We start from the raw sequence: 24,745 nt of genomic DNA on the forward strand, positions 1-24,745 counted from the left end.
TAAGTGTAATATACCGCCTTTCCCCACCCACCTCATGTGCTCAAATATGTGCTGACTTCTATGGCACTCGGTATTTTATAAGAGATCATTTACATTCATGTGTAGCCACCATATAAGCATGAGAATGATGTCATAAAATTACCTCCTTAGAGGGTCATTTTTTTAACAGGCCACCTAGGTTTGGAGGTGGAGGAGTCTCTATTTAGCTTAGTTTATAAAGATATATAGGTGCCTATGTGTCTTTGTAAAACACTAGCCCAGATTCTGCAGAAATAGTAGGTAGATTGAAGCCACAAATATTTATAAGTGGCTGGAAGCAGGTGTAAAAGTTAGCATGTAACGGATGCATTTGCAGGTGTGTTTTATAAAACGTGTGTGCTAAATTGCAAGTCTGCCCTTGCTTTACACAGACTCCTCTGGACGTGCCTACTCTAAAGTTGCATGCAAGAATGTGCCTAATTGCATCATGTGCAATTTCAAGTGTGAGGTAATTTTATAAAAGTCCTTTTACCTGCCCATAAAGGTTTGAAATGGTAATTTTGGATGGTACATAAGAAGCACCATCTCCGGATCAGACCTTCGGTCCATCTAGTCCGGCGATCCGCACACGCAGAGGCCCTGCCAGGTGTATACCTGGCGTAATTTTTAGTCACCCATGTCCTTCTATGCCTCTCGTAAGGAGATGTGCATCTAGTTTGCTTTTGAATCCTAGGACGGTCGATTCCGCAATAACCTCCTCTGGGAGAGCATTCCAGATGTCAAACACTCTCTGAGTGAAGCAGAATTTCCTGATATTAGTCCTGAACTTGTCCCCCTTAGCTTCATTCCGTGTCCTCTTGTCCGTGTCAAATTGGACAATGTAAATAGTTTTTTCTGCTCTATTTTGTCGATTCCTTTTGAAGGTCTCGATCAAATCCCCTCGAAGTCTCCTTTTCTCAAGGGAGAACAATCCCAGTCTCTTAAGTCGATCCTCGTATTCCAGTTCCTCCATACCTTTTACTAGTTTTGTTGCTCGTCTCTGCACCCTCTCCAGCAGTTTTATATCCTTCTTTAGGTTGGGAGACAATGTTGGATACAGTATTCCAAGTGGGGGTCTGATCATTGCTCTATAAAGAGGCATTATGACCCTCTCTGATCTACTTGTGATTCCCTTCTTTATCATGCCCAACACTCTATTTGCTTTCTTTGCTACCGCTGCACATTGTGCTGATGGTTTCAGGGTCCTATCTATTAGTACACCCAGGTCCTTTTCTTGTTCGCTCTTACCCAGAGTTGCACCTGACATTCTATACTCGTGTCATTCGACACGAGTATAGAATGGTAGTTGGTCTTTCTGATGAAGGACTATTTTGTTTACAACCCACAATAAAAAGATATATTTAAAAAAAAACCAAACCTAACAAATTATCTCATTAATGTTTTTGAAGGCTACTCTTCCTTCTTGCACACTTGAGAATTTAGACACCCTTTTACTAAGATGTACCAAGAAATGGACTTAGGGTTCCTTTTACGAAGGCGCATTAGGATCTTAATGCGCGGAATAGCATGCGTTAAAATGCCGTGCACACTAGCGCACACTAGCCACACTAGCACACTAGCCTCTTGAGCAGGCGGTAGTTTTTCGGCTAGTGCGCACTATAGAGCCCTTAGTGTGTTTTAACATGGGACTTTCCCATGTGCTAAGCCTATTTTTAGCACACCCCTAAAATAAGGCGCTTTTTTATTTTATTTTTGCAGGTCCCACACTGCCTTTTCTATTAACATGTGAAAACTGTAAAAATATTAATGGGGGAGCACTTACTGCTTTCTATTTAGGATGATCTAAGTGCACAAAAGGTTTCCTTGCAAGTAAAACTGGTTTTAACCAGTCTTACTTGCAAGGAAACTCTCCTGCTGATGCTCTAAAGCAGGGGTGCCCACACTTTTTTGACTCGCGAGCTACTTTTAAAATGACCAAGTCAAAATGATCTACCAACAATAAAATTTTTAAAAAACACAACGCACACTGTACGCATAGAATTGTTAATTATTATTCCTATTCCGGGGTTTTTTCAAAGAGGTCAAAGCAGATGACTCTATGCACTGTCACCTCAGTAACAACCATACAAAAATAGACAAAACCCACCCCCCTCCCTTTTTACTAAACCACAATAGCAGTTTTTAGCGCAGGGAGCTGCGCTGAATGCCCAGCGCTGCTCTGGACGCTCATAGGCTCCCTGCGCTAAAAAACACTATTGTGGTTTAGTAAAAGGGGACCATATTGTAAAATATAGACAGCAGATATAAATTCAGACACATTTTGATCACTAAATTTAAAATAAAATCATTTTTCCTACCTTGTCTGGTGATTTCATGAGTTTCTGGTTGCACTTTCTTCTACTGACTGTGCATCCAATCTTTCTTTCAGCCTGTATGCTTCCTCTCCTCCAAACCTCATTCCCTCCCCCAACTTTTTCTTCCTCTCTCCCTGCCCTTTCTTTCTCTCTTCATGCCCCCTTTCTTTTTTTCCTGTTTCTCTTCTTTCCTTCTGTCTCCCTGCCTGCCCCCTTTCTTTCTTTCTCCCTGCCCTTCCCCAAGCCACTGCCACTGCCGCTGCCATCGGGGAACAGGACCCAAACGCCACCAACGGTTAACAGGCCCCAAAGCCGACGCCGACGCTGCCCCATGCTCTCTCTGCTTCGGGCCGATCAATCTTCCTCTCCCCGATGTCAATTCTGCCGTCGGAGAGGAAGTTCCGCCCAGCCAGGCAGCGATTGGCTGGCTCGAACTTCCTCTCCAACGGCAGAATTGACGTCGGGGAGAGGAAGATTGATCGGCCCGAAGCAGAGAGAGCATGGGGCAGCGTCAGCGTCGGCGTCGGCTTTGGGGCCTGTTATCCGTTGGTGGCGTTTGGGTCCTGTTCCCCGATGGCAGCGGCAGTGGCAGTGGCTTGGGGAAGGGCAGGGAGAAAGAAAGAAAGGGGGCAGGCAGGGAGACAGAAGGAAAGAAGAGAAACAGGAAAAAAAGAAAGGGGGCATGAAGAGAGGAAGAATTTACAAGCAGGGAGAGAGGAAAAATTTACCAGCAGGGTCTGAGCTGTTATTGCCTTACTTTCCTGTCAGTGCCTGAGCGCTGATCGTCCCAGGCACTGACAAAAAAATAAGGTTAGAGCTCAGACCTATGGTTCATCTGATTTTAGGCTTCCCATTCCAGCTCTGGAAACGCTGAACTGGCAGGGGAAGCCCCAATGTTGTTGTTTGTTTGTTTTTTAATGTACACAGCTGTTGTGTATGCAGAACATACACACAACAGCTGTGTCCATTAAAAATAAAAAATAAAAAGAAGACCCTCCACAACCCAGAACTCCCAACCCCCGTCCCATGTTGGTGGCTCCCCCACACCCCCCCTACCTTTTTTGCTAATAAGCAGGAGGAATGTCCACTCCCTCCAGCCTGAATGATCTCCTCTCTGACACTCCCGAAACCTCAAATGGAAGACCAGCAAGAATGATGCTCAACCCTCCTGCAGGCAGGCCCGCCTCTTCAAAATGGTGGACTTTTCCTTTCCCAGTGCATCCTGGGATTCACTGGGAAGGGCTTAAGGCTCTGATTGGCCCAGGTGCTTAAGGCCCCTCCCAGGGACAGGCACCTGAGCCAATCGGGGGCCTAAGGTGCCTCCTAACGCATCCTAGGATGCATCGGGCACAAGCATAAGACTCTGAGTGGCTCAGGCATCTTAAGCCCTGTTCCCTGGGAGGGGCCTTAAGTGCTTGGGCCAGTCAGAGCCTTAGACCCCTCCCAGTGCATCCTATGATGCACTGGGAAAGGGAAAGCCAACCATTTTGAAGAGGCAAGCCTGCTGCCAGGTCCCTTTTTCAGAGGGGACAGTTGGGGGAGGGGGGTCTGGGCCTTGGGGGCTTGTGTGGGAGGAAGTGGGCACTTTTTTTGCTGCTCTACCTGATGGCCGATCATCTGAGCCGGCATGACTCCCCAAACCTGCCGATTGATGTCTTCAGGGCTTTCCCTGCTGCTCAGTTGTTTGGGGCTTCCCCTGCCAGAGCATTGTGTATCTGGGCCTAAGTCAGCATTATCCAGTTAGTGTATGCTAATGCAAATGTGCTAGCTGGATAATGCTTACACGGGGGATAGAAATTTTTTAAATAAATAAATAAATTCTCCATCCATGACACATCCTCTCCAGAAAAATCCTGTACAAAATAAATCACATTGACAGACATATTACTACTCCTACTACTTATCATGTCTATAGCACTGCTAGAAATACACAGCACTGTATATCAAAACACAGAAGACACAGTCCCTGCTCAAAAGAGCTTACAGTCTAGTCAAGACAGATAAACTGGCCAAGAAGGTGCATCAATTCACTTCTCAGAAGGGGGAATTACAGGGGGAATAAGACAGATATTGGTGCTTAGAAGGTGGGTTGGCGTCAAAGAGAACAGGTAGTCCAAGCTTGCCCAGTTAGCTTTGTGGATATGAAACTGAATATCGGCTGTACACACATAACTTCTGAATGCTAGCGTAGACTCAGATTTTCAGGGCCAGTGCAAGGATATAGCCAAAATTACCACTAAATGCTTTAATGCATTTTACAGTAAGCCTTTATTTTTTTGCCATTAACGCAATTTAGAAAAAGGACCTCTTAATGAAGAGGCAGGGTGATGTTCTGTGCTATCTTAGGAAAAGCTTTAGCAGGCAGCGACCTTACTGGGTGCACAGTCTGAACAGCTAAAGAGTGGCTTCAGAAATGCAGCTACTTATAAATGAGGCGTGAGAGGTAAGGTTGTCATCAGAAAAATGCCATGTCATTCAAAACAAACAAACAAAAATTTACGATTAAGACAAAAAAGAGGAGGGCTTGCAATAAGCTGCGAAGTAAGCATGCTGGAATCAAGAAGAGGAAGCTAGTAAGGACTATAGTCGGCAGAAGTGCTGCTCTTAAGGTACTTGAGACATAATACAAAATAGTTTTGAAGTAGCTTAGCCAATTTCAAGTATGATAGATGAAGTTGAACTTAGAATCTTCTCATGTCTAGTGTCTGTACAAGTTGTAAAGCAGACGGAAGTATGTAAAATTGAAACTGTTATTGGGCCTTTGGTGGGGATAGTTGTTGGGAGTGGTGACTTGAGCTGCCAGTTCTATCTAGAGCAGTGGTCTCTAATTCAAACCCTTTGCAGGGCCACATTTTGGATTTGTAGGTACTTGGAGGGCCTCAGAAAAAAATAGTTAATGTCTTATTAAAGAAATGACAATTTTGCATGAGGTAAAACTCTTTATAGTTTATAAATCTTTCCTTTTGGCTAAGTCTTAATAATAATATTGTCATTTATAGCTAAAGAGATATGATCAAGAAACTGTTTTATTTTACTTTTGTGATTATGATAAACATACCGAGGGCCTCAAAACAGTACCGAGCAAACCACATGTGGCCCCTGGGCTGCGAGTTTGAGACCACTGGTCTAAAGCAAAAGTTAAATACTACCATGGACCATGTACTTCAGTGGTCTCAAACTCGCGGCCCGGGGGCCACATGCGGCCTGCTAGGTACTATTTTGAGGCCCTCGGTATGTTTATCATAATCACAAAAGTAAAATGAAACAGTTTCTTGATCATATGTCTTTTTAGCTATAAATTACAATATTATTAAGACTTAGCCAAAAGGAAAGATTTATAAACTATAAAGAGTTTTACCTCATGCAAAATTGTCATTTCTTTAATAAGACATTAACTATTTTTTCTGAGGCCCACAAGTACCTACAAATCCAAAATGTGGCCCTGCAAAGGGTTTGAGTTTGAGACCACTGATGTTCATAAATATTGACTGCTATCTGATGCCTCTTCACAAATGGCCCTGCTAGTTTAATAGTGTTCCTGGCTTATCAAATAACGAACAATCAGACTTGGGATTTTTCTGCTGAACTATAATTAGAACGTTGAAATTTTTAGGCTTTAACTAAAACTGCACATTTAATGCGATAGTAACGTGATTAGCGTGTTAAATGTTTAACGTGCATTAAAAATTGTAACTCAAATTCTCTCCCTCAGGGTTTTTTTTTTTTTAATTGTGCCGATACCGTTCAGTGAGTTGTCCCTAACCTAATGTGACCATACGTCCCGTTTTGAACGGGACCGTCCTGTTTTCAGATCCCCTGTCCCATTGTCCCCACACACAGCTTCAGGACGCCAAAATGTCCTGTTTTCAGAGACGGCATCCCGAAGCTATGTGTGGGGACAATGGGACAGGTGATCACAGAGAATGTGCTCTCCCCCTGCTTTCCCGCCTGCCGCCGCAACTACAAGAAAGCAAGGTCCAGGTGCCGGCCCTCAAGCCTTCTCCCTGACATCAATTCTGACGTCATAGAGGAAGTTGTGGGACAACCAATCGCTGCCTGGCTGGCCCGGAACTTCCTCTTGATGTCGGGGAGAAGGCTTGAGGACCGGCATCTGGACCTTCCTTTCTTGCGGTTGTTGCGGCGGTGGACCGGAAGCAGCAGCGGGCTGCGGCGGTGGACCGTGTGGGGGGAGCAGAAGAATCGGTGGTAGGCCAGGCTTCGGAGGGAGGCAGACAGGCAGGTAGGCTAGCTGCGGCGTGGCAGGGAAGGAGGGAGGTAGGCAGGCTGGCTAGCTTCAGGGGAGGGGTGGGACAAAGGCTGGAAGGCAGTGAGTGGGACACCTCAGCATATCCTATGATAAGCCCTTTTATAAAGGAGCCCTTAGGAAAAACCATTTTTAAAATATTTAATATATATGAAATAGAAATATACTTATTTGATTTTGAAGAATGTGCTTAGAGGGAAAATATATTAGTCTGTGTGTTACTGTGTAATATCTTAGAGCAGAGGTCAGCAACATTTTTACAGCAAAGTGCCAATTTATCTTAAAAATCTGACCCAAGATTTACAAAGAGCCACAATAGGTAGAGAAGGGAGCTTGAGATATTTCAGGTCTCACACTCTCTCTTCTCTCCCCAAGGTCTAGCTTCTCTACCCTTTTTTTCCCTCCAACCCTTGCAGGTCTCTGCACTTTTCTTCCCTCCCTCCGCTGCACATCCCCAACCCCAAGCCTAGGTTCTCTCCCTTCTCCAGGTCTCGACCATTTAATCTCCCTCCTAATCCCATGTTATCCTGCCCTCCCCCCTTGGGCCTACTGAGGTACCTGGTGGTCTAGTGGGGGTCTTCATGGCAGGAGCCCAGCCCTCTCACTTCTCTCTCTGCAGCTGCCTTCTAAAATGGCTGTTGTGACCTTTTGCAGCTGCTCTTGGCATTTCTTGTTCCTGTAGTACTGCAAGCTGCTGTGAGAGATTGCGGCAACCATTTTAGAAGGCAGCTGCAAGGAGGCAGGAGCAAGAGAGCCATGCTCCTGCCACGAAGACCCCCGCTGGACCACCAGGAACCTCAGTAAGCCCAAGGGGGGGGGGAATCATGGGATTGAGTGGCAGAACAGCCGCAGCTTGCCGACCCCTGTCCTAGAGGAGGAATTTTCAGTAGCAAAGCTGTCTGTGCAATGTAATGTATTGTATTTAAAATTCTTCATTTTGTAAACTCTTTGATGCTTGAGCTCAAATTTTAAAACCATATTTATTAATTTTTTGAATTAGTAAATAGATCATTTATTTTATATAAATGACCACCCCATTATGGGGCCCTTTTACTAAGCTACGGTACACACTAATGTGTACTTATCGCCGGCGCAGAAAGACGTCCTGTGATAGTTTTTGGATTGGTGCTAGGGCTGTGGAGTTCGTACATAAAACCTTTGGCTCTGACTCTTTTATTTATAGTATCTTCACTCCAACTCCTTTATTTATATATCTATATAAGTGTTGTACTACATGCAAGGTGTGGCTTCTTGGGATTCCGGTTTAATTTGTGTATCATTTTTGGTCAGCTATTATGGAGTTGCCATTTGTGTTCTGTGTGTGTGACCAAGGTATTTTGTTAGCATGACTTTTCTAAGCAACATTTCATAGTAATTTGGCTTTTTCAGTTGTCTCGATAGTAGGGGGGATATTTGTGAGGGGGGAGGAGAGGGTTTTGTTGATCCTTGTTCTGTATTTGTAATTTATAAAATGACAGTTGTATAGAATATTGTTTCTTTTTATACTTAAAAAAAATGTTTTCAATATAAAATCATAACTATTCAAGGCTTGTGTGGATGGGATCAGATAGAGTTTGCAGGGATGGGGACAAACTTTGTCCCCCTTGTCATCCTTAGGTTCCACTTTCACTAATATAAATTCTATAAAATATGTTATATTTTGTAATCAAATAACTTTATATCAAAATTTAATCTAAAAGTAAAACATATCCTGAAAAAATGGGTTAATCAAGCTATCTGTGAAATAAAAAATTTGTCACCACCCCCCTTTTACAAAGCTATGCTAATGGCTGCCACGCAACAAAAACCCCAGTCCTTTAAATCTCTCTGGTCTTCAAGGCAGTTATTGAGGCATTAATGCTATGCGTTGGAAGCAATAATCCAAATTTTAGTGCTGTAAACAACATTGGTGCTTTTTACCAGGCTGGTAACTATACCAGTAATTTTACTTTGATCTTTACCCTGAAAAGGTTACCCACAGAGTTTTGATTGTATTAAAATAACTGTGATATTGCGTAGCCTGTCATCTCCCTTCCCTTGGGAATGGTTCCAAAATTTAAGCAAAATTAACTATGCAGTAGAGCAGTGTATCTCAAACTGTGTGCCGTGGCACACTGGGGAGGGTGAAAAGTGCCAGCGAGAGGCATGTCCTATAGGCAATCAGCTGGCGCCTCTCCGTGCCTCTTCCCTGCTGGCACCCCCAATGGCAACAGAGCTTGCCTGGAGGGCCTTCGCGCATGCGCAGATGTCGACATGATGACATCATGCATGCGTGTGATGTCATCACAGTGACATCTGCGCACTTACAGATGCCTCGAGCCGCAGCCACTATGTTTAGTGTGCCGCGGCTCGACAAAGTATGCGGAACACTGCAGTAGAGTAATATGGATAATTTTACTTGTATTGAGGGTGGACAGTAACCATAGCCCTCAAAGCCATGAGTAAAATTCTGTTTTAGCCTTGGAAATGCATTTGATTGTTGCCCTCATTGTAATGAAAAAGGAAAAGCTCAAGTGGTTCCTTGCCACAACTGCCTGAAATTTTTATCTTTTCAGGGATGGGAAAGACATGGAGAATTTTGTTATCATATTGATAGTATGCCTCGAAGTTTTGGGCATGCTTCCTCTGGATACTACTGTGCATCTTCTCTACTAACAGTGATGAACAGGTAGGTCAGAAAGGAGTGAGAAGTGATTCACTAAGGCCTTTGTTTATTAAAACACTTTATATACCACTAAGCTAAAAATAAAAGATCAAAGCGGTGTACAATATATTCAGTAATATCTTACTGTCCTTGCAGTGCAGTGTGGATCTTGTATATCTCAGTGGGGGAGGAGAAGACATTGTATAATGGAACTTAGCAAGTAAAATGTTGTTATAATACTACTGGATGCTTTGATAATGAATGTGACTGTTGGGCAGACTGGATGGACCCTGGAGGTCTTTGTGCCATCATTTACTATGTTACTATTTCCTGACTTGAGATTTTTTACATATTAAAGGCATATTTTCAAAGCACTTAGACACACAAAGTTCCATAGGTTACTATAGTATTTTGTGTGTCTAAGTTCTTTGATAATGAGCCCCATTGTCTCTTACCATATACTGTATACTCAAATATAAGCTGAGATTTTTGTGCCCAAAAATGGAGGTCTCGCTTTATATATGAGCCTCCTTTCGATGATGGTTCCTTTTTCCTCTCTTCCCCACCTGATGACCAATGCTGCTATTTTCTACCCCTCCCGATGTTCAGCACTGCTATCCTCCACTCCCCCCCCTCTGATGGCCAGCACTGCTACCTCCCCCCCACACCAATGACCAGCATGCTATCCGTTTGATGCCTGACATAGCTATCTCTCTCCCGACGACTGACATTGCTATATCTACTCCTCCCCCCCCCCCCCTGCCCCAGACCAACATTCCACTTCCAGAGCATCAGGACTGTAAGTGCGAAGTTGGTCTGGGGCAGGGGGGAGCAGGTAGTGGAGGATAGGAGTGTCTAAGCCACTATTCTTTGATTCTCCAGTGCTGCCGGTGGCCTCTGTACTTTTCTTTTGCTGTGGTCCACCCATCTCTGAAGCAACTTCCTGTTTCCGCTTGGGCGGACCACAGCAAAGGAACAATGCAGAGGAGGCTGCAGGCAGCTCAAGAGTATCGCTCCTGTGAACATTTGGTTGTATTAGAGGGGGAGGGAGAAAGGAGAAATGCTAAATGGGAGGGGCAGAGAGAAGAGGAACAGGGGCACATGAATAGAGGGAAGAGGAAGGAGATGGTGGCACATGGATGGAGGGAAGGGGAAGAGTTGGAAAGATAGATTTGAGATGGAGGCAGAAAAATGGAAGAAAACTGAATATGAAAATCAGTGCCAAAGAAGGATGTAGTGCAAAAAGTGAAGGCATGGAAAGAAAAAGGAAATGCATAAGAAGGCCTTGGAAGAGTTAAGAGCAAAGATGGAACAAGATGGCCAGAAAAATAAAATCGCCAGATAACAAAGGTAGGAAAAATGTTTTTAATTTTCAATTTAGTGATTGAAATATGTGAGTTTTGAAAATTTACATCTGTCGTTTTTATATTTTGGACTGTTCAGGAAGAAATGCATTTCTTTCTATTTCTCTTGTGGTGTCGAGTCCACATCTTCTGCTTGTGTCCTTTTATGAAATAAACAAGTTGGTTTTACATCAGTGTTCTTCAGTGGAGTGCTCACTTCCTTTTCTACAGTGTTGCAGAGTCTAGCATATTAGGGTTTTGTTTATGTACAATAGTACTTTTAGTTTGTGGATTTATATTTGAAAAGAGGTTTTTCTGTGTTCTGCATGTGTGACTGAAGCCAGGTGTTCTGGTGGGGATAGAAGTCCAGAAACTTTGGTTGGTGTCGTGGCCCCAAGTAGGAAAATATTTGTTGGCTCTCCTTCAGCTTTTTTGGACTCGAAACAGCCCAACTGAAAAATTAGTGATTACTTGTGGCATGATCCCTGACAAACTATGCTCACATACCCAAATTTCTAACCTCAGTTTATATTTGAGTCAACCTTCTTCCCTCTTTTTTTGGGGAAAAAGGATACCTTGTTTATATTCGGATCGGTTTATATTCGAGTATATACGGTATATTTTACTTTGACATGGGATCTCTAGAAGTTTCTTAGAATCCTTTCAGCCACTACAAATGTATAAGTTGAAACAAAATATAAAATAAATGTATGTAAAATTATGTGCTTTTATCCTTTATATGCATAACTTCAAACAGACTAAGCAGAGTATTCCCAGAATTGGAATTGGGGAGAGATTTGCATTTATTCATAGGCCTTTGAAAATACTTGTGCATGGAAAATGTGTGCATTCTCAAGAACAGGTATGAATGTGAGCACATATGAGCATTCCTGAGGCAATTTTTAAAGTGGAAATACACATATGCTGTAATTTTGAAAATTTATCAAAGCCCACACAGGGAATGTATACACCTACTTTTTACATGTGCACATTATTATGAAATTACCCCCCCCCCCCTAGAGCGCACTTTAAAATCTTAAGATTCTTGCACAGAACTAACCTATAACTTTGTTTTACAGGTTTGAGCAGGCTTTCATTAAGAGCATGATCCAGAGTATGGTGAAAGATGAGGATGCCTTCTTATGGATAGCTTTACAGGATCCACAAAGGACAGGCGAATACGTTTGGATAAACAGTGAAGGGAACAATCACTCTGTATCTTTTACTTACTGGAACAAACATCAGCCGAGTGAGTAAAAGATATCTATAATGAATATACACGAGCTAAGTTTGCAAAGTGGACATGGTGCATAAAAATCTATTTCATGCATATTTATTGTGAATGTTGTGAAAACACAGCTGGTTAGATGTGTTCCCAGGACTTAAGTTGAGAACTAGTGCTATAGAAACATGTTTCCCTAGATTACTCCTGAGTCACCCTCATCCCATGACTTCTTATTCCAGAGCTGTTTAAAACAATCTGCGTTTGTTCCTTGGAGTTATTTAAATAGCTGTATCACAACTATCATGTCTCTCATTTCCCTTTTATCCATTCAGGGTGTACAAATCCTTTAAGCCTGTCTCCATTTGCTTGATGATGAAGACTGTTGACCATAAGATCTATCCAATATTCTTTTTATCCTTTTTTCAAGGTACAGTCTTCTGAATTGTACACAGTACTCTAAATGAGGTCTTTCCAGACACTATCACTTTCACTACCTTTTCCTGCTGGCCATTCATCTCCTTATACATCAGGGGTGTCAAAGTCCCTCCTCGAGGGCCGCTATCCAGTCTGATTTTCAGGATTTCCCCAATGAATATGCATGAGATCTATTAGCATACAATGAAAGCAGTGCATGCAAATAGATCTCATACATATTCATTGGGGAAATCCTGAAAACCCGACTGGATTGCGGCCCTTGAGGAGGGACTTTGACATCCCTGCTATACATCCAAGTATCGTTCTTTTTTTATCAACTTATCTACTTGCTTGGCCCCCTTCATACGTCAGACAGGATCACCTCCATATGTTGCTTATGAGTGCACCCCTTTACTGTGCTTTACCCATGGACTTTTGTAGCCCACATGCATGGCCCTGTTATTGTAGCTGTCAAACAGTTGATCCTTTCATAGGCTTTACTGGGTCCCCTTCTTCATTTTTTTCCAACCTTTCAATTGCAGTTGTTAGTAGAATGGCCTGTCTACATCATCACTTCTGAAACTTCTGAACTGATTCTTCAGCATATCAGTGATCACTCCAGTTTTTCAGCATAAACTCATTACCATTATCCTTTATTGCTTCCCACTGAACCAGTATCTATGTGGAATCATCTCCAAAATTGCTGAAATCCAGGAATACAATATCCAGTGCTCTCCTCTGATTTAACTTTGTTACCCTGTCAAATGAATTGATTAGGTTCATTGGTAAGACCTACCTTGGTGAAAAACTATAGAATGTGTGTTTCATCAGATCTTCAGTTGCTTGCGTTTTAATGCTCTTGGATCTTAATATGAATGAGTTTTCTGCCATAGTTTCTTCCATGTCTTTTCATGAACTTCATAGATAAAAATGAAAGCAGATAAAAATCATATGGCCTATTCTTCCATTCCATCTGCTATCCCTTCTTCTTCCTTAAAGATACTATTTTATTTATTTTTTTATTTGATTCGATTTCTATCCCATCCTCCCCTGAGCTCAGAATGGGTTGCAAGCCAACATTCACAGAAGTTACATTGGACAGTACATTTGGCAATACAATACAGTACAATGATACATAATACAGTCACAAAAGGGCAAGGCTGGGTAGTATAGTAACTTGAGGACATTATTAGGGTATTCTTGGAGGAGCATTACAGAAGATTGGACCAGGGGGCCAGCAGCTGGTGTTTGTTGGCGGGAGAGAGATCAGAGGGAACTGTTTGCGGTTGGACCTTTAGACCTGGATTCTGTCCTATACAGAATTGTGCCTAAGCGTGCCTAAAGTGAACCCGATTCTCTAACCAACATCCATGTTACAGACACCAGTTAGAGAATCGAATTGTAAGTAGACACGGCCGCTGAGCTTATTGCGGCAAGTGATCTCTGCCTTGCTAAGTTTAGCGGCTGCCAGTCTCGCTCGAATGATCACCGACAAGAGGGATGCCCAATCCCTCCTGCTAGAACCCCCCCCCCCCCCGAATAATCACCAGCAGGAGGGATGTCCCCCAAAATGCACTGTTGATAAAGCTATGCACGTAATCTTGATTATCCATTCCAAAGAAACCAAAAAAATGACAGAAAATTATAAATACAAAAATGTGGAGAAAAACAAACCTCATATACACATATAGACAGCCGGGACAACACTGTACCCTAAGCCGCCTATATCATCACTGGCTTGAAAAAAAACTCTACACATAAATATCTTTCATCAGTCTCTCATATTTTCAAATAAACTTTTCATTTTTCTTCATCAGAGTGATGATAGTTCGAATTCCACTGCACAAGACAATATATTAATGGCTACAGTTGAGAACTATAGTGTGAACCCTAATAATGGGTACACACGCAAAAAAATGTTTTCAAACAATGACGCATGAATAGAATTGAACTTATCCAAAGGGATGATTGAGATTACCTGCATAGCTTATCAACAGTATGTTCTTTTCCTTTTTCTGTGAACCATCTGATCCCTATTTAATCAATATGCAGTTGAGATTTCCCTTTTCTGGCATCATAGTATCCAGGGAGCATTTTGAACATGGGTTATGTGCCTATTTCCTTATCGCAGGTCGTGCTGGAGGCTGCGTTGCCATGCGAGGTGGGAATCCTGCAGGACGCTGGGAAGTAAAAGACTGTGCAAACTTCAGGGCAATGTCACTGTGCAAGAAAGCACTCCAGTCCTCAGAAGAAAACCCACCTACTGGTCCTGGAGTCGAAACTTCTGGGCCTTGTCCTCTTGGATGGGAATCAGAGTTTCATCTTCCGAGTTGCTACAAGGTGAGCAAATATATAAGCTGATGATTACAGGTACAAGATATTGGGGGAGAGGTTCTCATTTTTATTTATTTATTTAACTAGTCTTTAAGAACGTTACATTAATGGGTGCTAGAATAGATGTGTGTGTCTTGTCTTTCTTTCTTTCTGTCTCTCTTTTTCCTTGGCTGTCCACCACCACCCCTTGCCTGCTCTCCCTGTCCAGCAGTAGCCCTTCTCCCTACCTTTTACCTCCCCCATGTCCAGAAGCATCCCTTCCCTGCTCCCCCTGTCCAGTAGTAGCCCTTCTCCCTTTGTTTTACCTCCTCCCTGTCCAGCAGCACCTCTTCCCTGCTCCCCTGTCCAGCAGTAGGCCTTCTCCCTTCCTTTTATCTCCCCCCTTGTCCAGCAGCGCCCCTTACCCGATCCCCCTGTCCAGTAGTACCCCTTTTCCTTTCCCTGCTCCCCCTGTCCAGCATCTGCTAGCCTGGGCAGCCTCGGAGCTTTAGCTAGGCTGGCCCACCTTGCATTATCAAAGTGGGCCGGCCTAGCAAATGCTCCGCGGCTGCTGCGTTTGCTAGTCCAAGGGTGAGAAGAGGCGTCCCGGCAGCGCAGGAGTCAAATCGCCACCGCCGCTGTAATCACTGCATGTGCTGCAAGCCGGCGCACGCACCGCAAATAGAATACAGCACGGAAGCACACACCATGCTGTTAGGTATCACGACCTCCTAAGTGTGCATGTGCGCTTAGGGTTTTATTATAGAGGATTCACTTTCTATCCTGTTGTTCCAAAACAGCTCAGAATGGTTTACAGGTTAAACATATATAATTTCAGTACAAGTTTACGATAAAAGTTGTTATCCTAATTTGACACATACTAGGGGTCTAATATTAATATATATAATATACAGTTTACCGTTTACAATTTGTCATACTTATCCTTGCAAGGTTTTCAGTACGTTTTATCCTAATTTGACACACAGACAGTTTACAGGTTAGATTTGCCATAGTTACAATGCAAGATAAAGGGTGCCAAAATCCCAATCCTGTCTATCTTCAAATGTCTAAAGGGAATTTTGGCCTCACCTGGTCCACCATTCTGTGGTTTTTAGAATAGCGTTTTCACTGAAAAAGGGCAGAATAAAATTCACAATAAAACTCTGAACTTTATGAGGGTAAATTTTTAGCAAGTCCCTAGGTAAGAAGGTAAAGTACATAAGAATAGCCTTACTGGATCAGAGCAATGGTCCATCTAGTCCAGAATCCATTTCAAATGCTCCTGTCTGGCTTTTAAGATCATTCACGGCATCCTTCCTCCTTAATCCCACTATCTTATAACTCCTCGAGTCCTGACTCTACCAGACCCGCCCAAAGGTATAAACTATCCTTCCCCTCTCTACACGGTATTCGCTATGCAGGCAAACTGTGAAAATCCCTTCTCTTCAGAATCACAGGTCTTTGGAACGACCTTACTACCCCGCTGCGGAACCTGGGCTCCCTCCAATTATTCCACAAGCAGCTGAAAACCTGGCTTTTCACTAAAATGTAATTCTATCCCCCCTTACTCCTCTCTTCTATATATAAGTTCATGTAAACTTTTTTTTCCTTGTCTTCCTTTATTTTAAGTTCTTGTAAACCGTGCCGAGCTCCACTTTCGTGGAGATGATGCGGTATATAAACTTAAGGTTTAGTTTAGTTTAGTTTAGTATCCCGTCTTCACGGAGGCCAATCCAAGTTACAAGTACCTGGCAAAAACCCAGTTAGTAGCAGCATGCCATGCCACCAATCTAGGGCAGGGGTAGGCAAGTCCGGTCCTCGAGAGCCGGAGCCAGGTCAGGTTTTCAGGATATCCACAATGAATATGTATGAGATGGATTTGCATGCACTGCCTCCTTGAGATGCAAATCTATCTCATGCATATTTATTGTGGATATCCTGAAAACATGATCTGGCTCCAGCTCTTGAGGACCGGAATTGCCTACCCCTGATCTAGGGCAAGCAGTTGCTTCCCCCATGTCTGTCTCAACAGCAGACTGTGGATTTTTCCTTCAGGAACTTGTCCAAATGTTTTTTTTTAAACCAGCTACATATGCTACTAGATTGCCCATTATTACATGACTTTTGGAGGACAGTTTGGCTAGACATCTGCACGATATTGCCAATAAAGTCACCCCTTACTTTTGCCATACTGATATTTGGGGATGACCTTGGCCAACTAGGGCTCTCAGATGATGCAAATAAACTACTTCATTTATTGTTCTTGATAGCTATTAAAATTATTCTACCTAATTGGAAAAATTTAGCTAAAGCAGAATATGCTATTTGGTGGAACTCTATATGCTTGATAGCTAAATATGAGCGTATAGCTGCTGAACGCTCTCATGCACTGGATCGATTTAACAAAATGTGGTATCCAATGATAGAGCACTCCTTATTACCTTATCAAACTACTACTTAATCGACTATGGAATATGAGCAATATGTGTGTCACTTTATTTTATTCTTTCAACTGCTTTTCTTACTGCTTCTTATTGACTATTCTTCTCTAATGACATCCAGTTTGGACTACCAAAGTTATTGTCACTCTCATGGCTCTTTGCTATAATATTTCTAGAGATTAACAAGGATTAATGAGCCATGTTTCTCTTACTGTACATTTTCTTTCCCTTTTTCCCTTTCCCTTATAATTTGTTTGTTCTTTGATCTTCGGATGTAATGGAATTATAATCAGTATGTCAACTACAAATATATTATGCATCCATTGATCTTGTTGTATGCTTTTTATTTTCTTCATAAACTCAATAAAGTTTTTGAACTTTAAAAAAAACAAAAAAAAACAGCTACATTAATCGCTCTTACCACATCCTCTGGTAATGTGTTCCAGAGCTTAACTATTTTCTGAATGAAAAAATATTTCCTCCTATTGGTTTTTAAAAGTATTACTCTGTAATAGTAAGTGCAAATTTTGGATCTGTTTTATAACGACATTCAGGCACTTGTGTGTTCTTATAAAATACTAGCACAAGTCCTGCAGAAATTGTGGTTAAAAATAAACTTTAGTACATTTACACAAATATTATATAGACAACCCCCATAGATTGTGATTGTGCCCACACTCAGCTGAAATCCTACCCCAAATACACCTAAACCCAAATCATTTAAAGTATATAGGTTAATTTATGCAGGGGTACTTTGGTACAAGGTATTGTATGTGCATATACTGGACTGTTTGCTGGCAAAACAAGCTCCACCTGAATTCTACCAAAGCAGATGGGCTTTGGTGTGTTTGGACTAGTCCATCAAATAACCAGATTGCTGTTCATTGGAAGAGGGGGGGGGAAACAAGGTTGTAGCCCTGTTATCTTTGCTAAGAGATCTAGGCATTGTTTTGGATCCTGGTTCCTGGGCTGAATTTGGAAGGTCAGGTTTTTCATCTAGTTAAGACTACTTTTCTTTTTAATTGAGTGTTATAGAGGCCTCAACTACTTCTGGGCTAATACTTCTTTTAATATGGCAGTACAGGCTCTGCTGTCGATCCATTTGGGCTGCTGTAATGGTCCATGTAAGGCTCTTGCACAGGCTTCACGTGGTCCAAAATGCAGCAACCAGATTGATTTTGCAGAGCTATAGATGGAGTCCAGCTCCCCTCCCCCCACCTTGTTAAATTGCTTGAATTGGTTGCCAATGAAACAGGGTTCGGTTCATGCGCTTGAATTTGACTTGTAATAAATTGCCTGGCAGTGGGACACAGTATCTGAAGACTAAGTTGTTGTGGTGTGAGCCTGGATTTAATTGACCCAGTGAGCAATCCCTAAATTTAAGGTTGTAAAGTGCTCATGAGTCAGTCAGAAGATTTTAGCTCTCATCCAGTAGGATAAATTGCCTAAGACAGCTGGACAGTGGCATGCAGGTCTGAGCAAGGCTGGGAGATTGGGTTATAAATGTTCTAACAAATAAATAAGAAGTTAAAAAAAAAAAACCCCTATATTGTACTTGTTGCTCCTTTGACTGAGTGAGTGCTAATTGGCTCAGGCACTGACAGGAAAGTCAAGTATAAAAAGCATGCCTAAAGCATGAGCAGACACACCCTGGACTAGCCCAGCTCCCTATCAGTACCCTGGTGACATTCAGACCCTACCCACTGGCCCTACTACTAGAACTCCCATCCGCATACCTTAGAGCAGGGACAGGGTCTAAGTACTATGACCCAGATTCACTAAAGATAGTGACTCAATTACTGTTGGATGATTCTTTGGCCGATTGTTAAACAGCAATTGATTCACTATCAAGTTTGCATGCAAATGATTTGCATGGAGGTTGCATGCAAACTCCCTAACTCAATTTCTCTATGAGCGATTGAGTTGGTGCAGAGCCCTGACAGTAGTGACAGAAGAAGCAGCCTCCTGTCACTGCTGTCAGGGCTTTTGTCGGGAGGCTTTTTTTTTCTTTCATTTTTTTAATGGCACAGATATTTTACGTGTATTACACACTCAAAATATCTGCCCTGTTAAAAAAAAAAAGCCTCCCGAGAACGCCCCCCCTCCCCCAACTTCCAAAAAAATGGCAGGAGAGAGGCCCACTTCCTCCTGCCATCAGCCCACTTCCCCCCGAACCCCCCTGCCCACCTGCCAAACTTATGGTAGGAGGGATGCCTACTCCCTCCTGCCATCAGCCCATTCCACCCCCCGCAGAACTTATGGAAGGAGGGATGTCTACTCCCTCCTGTCTTTGGGTCGGGTCATCCACCCCGCCGCTGCCATTCCCCCCCCCCATACCTTTCAGTTGGGAGCAGGAGGGGTGCTCTGTCTCTCCTGTTCCTCTGGCCTCCTCCTGCACAATGCGGGCCTTAAGCCCCACCCCAGTTCATCATGTGATGCTTGGGGAGGGATTGGCTCAGGCACCTCAGGCTCTTCCCTAAGGGGGTCCCTGATTGGCTCAGGCACCAAGCAAAATATCTGTGCCATGGGAAAAAAAAGAAAAGAAAAAACAGGCAGACCTGTCGGTAAAACAGTTACTGACAAGTTTACAGCAGTCGGGTTTTAGGATCGTAAAACCCGATGCAAAATAGCCAAGCAAATGTTAGTGAATCAATCGCTTGGCTATTTTGCAAGGGATTTTACTCATTTGCCTGGGTTGGATTAGATCGAAAAATGGGGAAAAACACGCGGTGGGTTGTTTAGTGAATCGGGTGGGTAGCAGCAATCGTTTCTACACCTGTGAAAACAGGTTTAGCGACAATCGCTGACTAGTGAATCTGGGCCACAATAAGGAGGATTTTCCTTATATGATGCTTTGGCCCCATCTAGCATAAGCAGGATGGACTGGGCAGAGACAAGGTGGTGCCATTATGAAAAGGGAAGTGGGATGCCTACTCCTCCTGTCTGCTATGACTAAGGTATGTAAAATATTGGGGGTTAAACTAGACCAGGGCCAATGGGCAGACCAGGATAGTGATAGGGAGTTTGGAAGTCCACTGGACCACTAAGGCAATTGGTAGTTAGGGAGTTGGACCAGACCAGGATGTGTCTGCACAGACTTAGGGTATACTTTTTTTTTTTTTTTTAACTTGACTGGGCCTGGCTGGGGGGGTTGTTTTTTGGAAGTCTACTGGACCACCAGGACCAATAGCAGTTAGGGGTTTGGGCCTGGACGGGTTGGGTTGTCAGTCCAGCGAGACAAGGTAGTCGGGTTGGTGGTTGAGAAGGGGTGTTCATAGACACCTCTTCTCTCAACCAGCCCTCAATGCTGTCCCAGACCAGGATTGTTTGTGACACTAAAGGTGCCAGACAGCCCCTCTTCTGTTTACTTATTAAGTATATGGCAAGTTAACTAATGCATCAAAAATATAATGCTGTAATACTTCTTATTATTTTTACTATTTTTAAAAATATTTTTTCTTATTTTTTAAAATATTTTTTCTTATGTTAAGTGAAAGACTCTTTACAATGTGCTCAGTGCTCCTCCACCCAGGTCATTAGCAAAACGCTATAACCGTGTGTGTGACTGCTGGAAACCATCATCGCACATGTATGTTCCCACCTATATATCTACTCAACTTCACAAAACACCAACTTTAAATTGCTACTTATCTTTAGCGTAGATGTTCCACGGTGATGATGTGCAATGAGGATCTGCAGTTCACAGTTTTTTGTTTATAAAAAAGTGCTCGTGCAAAATCAGGAAATTATATTAAAACCTTCAGTCATTTTATTGCTCTTTTTCTTATTTCTCTGGTTCTCCTGGGAAACAAATCCTTTAAAAAAAATGATCCAAATACTGCGATAGTGGTTCCAAAAGTGACCCCCCCCCCCCTACCGGACACGATAGGACGTCCGGGTTTTTTTTTTAAGGTTTTATGTACTTTTGGGACAAAATATATGCATGAAAATTTAGGATATTAGAGAAACAAAAATTTGAATTCCTTGGTTGATATAGTTCCCTGCTGATTATAGTGTGTTAACAGTGCAAGTACTTTTTCTGAAAGCTGATGTATCAGATTTTGGTCTAACTTTTGGTAACAGTTCTTATCAATCAGCTGGCGATGAGCTTCCGTCAACTATTTTGTTTTATCTTGTAGTAAGACCACTCCCCCTTTGTCAGCGCGATTAATAACTATTGAACCATCTTTTTTTAAGATCTTGTACAGTTTGTTGTTGAACCCTGGTAAGGTTTTTATATGTTTTCTGTTCTTGTAGTTCCAAATAATCTAATTCATTAAGAACTAGCTGTTCAAAAGTAAGTATCGCATGGTGTGGATTTCCAGGGGGTACCCATGTGAACATGGTTAATTAATGACCACATGTAGCAGGATAGAAATATCATGCACCATAGGAGTAAGAGGTATGGTACATGTATTTCCTATTCTGCTAGTCAATATATTAACATAAAAATTCAGCGGATTAAAATTATCACTGCTGTTTGCAGCCTCAAGTATTAGGGCTGCTGGATGTGTGGTAATTTAGGTTTGAATTGTCTGCACATGGAAGGGAGAGGTTGTCAAGGAAACAGGTTAGTGTATGCAGACACGGTGGCTCCTGTGAAACTGTTCAAGGGGGTGAGGGATTGGAAGTTCTGTCCCTGTCTCTGCCCCATCCTTGTCCGGATGAGGACAGAACTTGCAGGGATGGAACAGGGACAGAACTCGTGGGGACGGGACAGGAATGGAGCTAGATCCTGCGGGGATGAGGACAAATTTGTCCCCGTGCCATTCTCTAGTTAGGAGTTTCTGGAAGCTCAGCACTGTAAGAAACCAAGACAGCTCTTGGACTTCCTGCAGGGTGGTCTTAGAAAAATGACCTCACACCAGAGGAGATTTAAGACCTGTTCATGGGCGTCAAATTTTTCTTTTGGTCTATCTCCCACCAGCTGACCAGTGCATATGGATTATTGGACCTGAATCCATCCATCAGGAAGGATTCTATAACATCTGAGAATCTTTACCACTAGGAGACCTTGTATATAGCTCGGTCTGTTGCTGTAAGAAACCTTTCACTGTTCAAGAGAGTGCCTCTCTTCACCTTGAGAAAGAGTAAAGTTGACTTTTGGGAATTACAAATCTGGTGTGGTCTCCCATAATTTTGGAGAGAAAGTTGAGAGTGGATTGTCTGGTGCTTGCTTGCTTCAGGAATCCAGCTTGAAAGTTGGTCCTGGCCTTGGTACTCTACAAATAAGAATTATTTTTTGTGCCGCTTGCCAGCATCCGAGCAAACAAAGGGATTACATCACATTTAAATGCATTTACATGTGGTCTGTGCTAATGGTTACAGTACTGACGCTGAAACTATTAGAGCATTCTGTGCATCCTAATGCTGCTGCTGTTCCGGCACTAATTGCCTTAGTGCTGGGATTAGATTTTGAGCATTAGCCCATTAGGGACTTTGATTGCTTTATCTGCTTTTCAGGTCTTTCACCATGAAAAGATGCTTATGACTAGGACGTGGGAGGAGGCAGAGACACTCTGCCAGGACTTTGGAGCACATCTAGCAAGCTTTTCCCACATTTATGAAGAAATGTTTCTGAGTAAGCTCTTAACCACAATGTTTCATCGGTAAGCTAGATGAAGAGAAAGACAGCTGATATTACGAGCTCCATTCACTACAGTGTATTACTCCATTGACATGCACTATTGTTTTTATTAGGAAATAGGCCCATTGAATAAAATGGGACCAACAGTAAATAATGTACATTTATATGTATTACTGAGTGATAACACGTTAGTACTCTTCTAGTCCAGCAGCATTGCATGTTAATTTATATGAGGGAGTTTTGTACTTTATTATTATTATTAATTTTGGTGGATTGAAAACCATTTTGGTAAGCCTTAACAGCTCAAGAGGCAGTCTAGTAAACTGTATTGACTGTCTATTATAATTAGCGCATGCTAAACACACTCTAAACGCTAACGCATGCATGTTATCCTATGGACGTGTTAGCGGTTAGTGCATGCGTTGATTTAGCGCATGCTAAATCCATGCTAAAACGATTAGTGTGCCTTTGTAAAAGAGGGCCTTAAAGAAATGCCAACTGTAGACAACAACCGCTACTACTAGTTCAACCTGCCAGGCTCAAAGGCTAGAGTGAAATAATGAGTCTTAAGACCAGTCTTAAGATTTGAACTTATTGTGAGAACTTTCCAAACAAAATTCCTTGGGGATGGCATTTCAAAGTAATGGCACTAAAAAGTAAAATATTGTGTTAACATGTCCTTGGGTTACAAGCATAAGCAGCGGAACGCTGTTTGGTTGCGGGGGAGGTCCAGGAGCTCCACCCTAGCCCCAGCGGAATCGTGCGGCATGGCCCATCACTAGCTCCTGACTCCATCTCCTTCTGGCATTGTATTTTAAATCTTCAGGGCAACCACCACACAGCATCAAGGAGCAGGCCTGCCACCAGAAGTAGAATGAAGGGTTTCGGAGCTCGTTGATGCTGTACGGTGGCTGCCCCGAAGATATAAAATACAACACCAGGAAACGGGTGGAAGAGCGGGCACCAATCTTCAATTGCCAATTTTTGGGGAGGCCATGGCCCCTGTAGCCTCCCCCATTCTGTCGCCCATGGTTACAAGCAATCTATTCTTTTGAGATCTTGAAGAATGACTGGGTTATATAGCATCAAAGAGTGAAACAGTGGCAGAGGGAAACTAGTTGTGAGGACTTTATTAACTGGACATAAAATCTGCATAGTAACTAGGCAGCTAGTACGAGTAATTGTCAATGTAACATCATAGCATATGACAGAATGGATCAGCTAGTCTATCTGAATGCATTGAAATAAGGGTGAATTTGATTTAAATCACAGTTTACATCACTAGTCGGAAAGACTTGATTTAAATCATGCTTTTATACAGAAAGACTCATTCTTACTGCTATAATCTTAAGATTTACAACCAGATAAAGGGTTCATTTGCTGAAAAATAACCTTTCAGATTAGTTTGAGTTATATCAAAAATTACTATTTGGTTATACTATTAGAAATACATAGATTATTATGAAATTATTGTGAGCTGAACTATCTCCAATTTAATAGGTTAATTATTCATATTTGGACAACTTTTCTGCTTTTCTTTATTGAAAAGAGAAATCATTGCCTTAATAACAATTTAAATTGTTTTATTTAATTAAAACAATAACATTATTGCATATGTATTCTTGTATTTGCTTAAAAATCCATGTTAACTGACGTGCTTACACCTTCTCAAAAATGTTGCAAACAAATTCCACTATTAACTCAAAATGATGAAAATGAGAAATGGTATATTTTTCATATTTCTTTTTTACTTTCTTGCCTTTTTTTCTTTGTTACTTGCTTTACTCTATTATTTCTCTTATTTCATAGCAAATATTCAATTAGCTGTTAAATATTTTCTTCAATCTTCCTATAGTTATCCATGAATTTCTAGAGACCACCCATATCAACAACCAGCAACTTACAAAGTAGTGCAACACGATAGTGAGCTTTGCCCAGGGATAAAGAAACCTCAAGTGCTTGTAGCAGTTTGTCATTTAGAACTAGTCTTAGTCAAAACTGCCCAACAGCGAGCTATCTCTGGTTTCAACAATCTCCCTATAGGCTAATAGAACTCTTATTAAACTTTCTTTTATGTATAAATTAAGAGTGCTTAGCTTATATCAATTTATAATGTTCCTTTTTCCAGTTGGAGTGGATGTTAGACTATTATCTCAAGTGCAATGTTGATCACGAGCTCTA

At 42.2% G+C, this 24,745-nt stretch overlaps 1 protein-coding gene across 3 annotated transcripts in view; it reads left to right on the forward strand.

Annotated features, from left to right (window-relative positions):
* Positions 1-24,745, forward strand: part of PLA2R1 (phospholipase A2 receptor 1) — a 206,411-nt gene that overhangs the window by 82,870 nt on the left and 98,796 nt on the right. For all 3 annotated transcript variants that reach the window (XM_033944554.1, XM_033944552.1, XM_033944553.1), the window contains exons 10-13: positions 9,153-9,265; positions 11,664-11,833; positions 14,355-14,563; positions 22,441-22,586. In XM_033944554.1, coding sequence (XP_033800445.1) covers positions 9,153-9,265; positions 11,664-11,833; positions 14,355-14,563; positions 22,441-22,586 — 638 coding nt within the window. The remainder of the gene's footprint in view (positions 1-9,152; positions 9,266-11,663; positions 11,834-14,354; positions 14,564-22,440; positions 22,587-24,745) is intronic.

Source organism: Geotrypetes seraphini, chromosome 5, assembly GCF_902459505.1.
Source record: "Geotrypetes seraphini chromosome 5, aGeoSer1.1, whole genome shotgun sequence".
Taxonomy (NCBI): domain Eukaryota; kingdom Metazoa; phylum Chordata; class Amphibia; order Gymnophiona; family Dermophiidae; genus Geotrypetes; species Geotrypetes seraphini.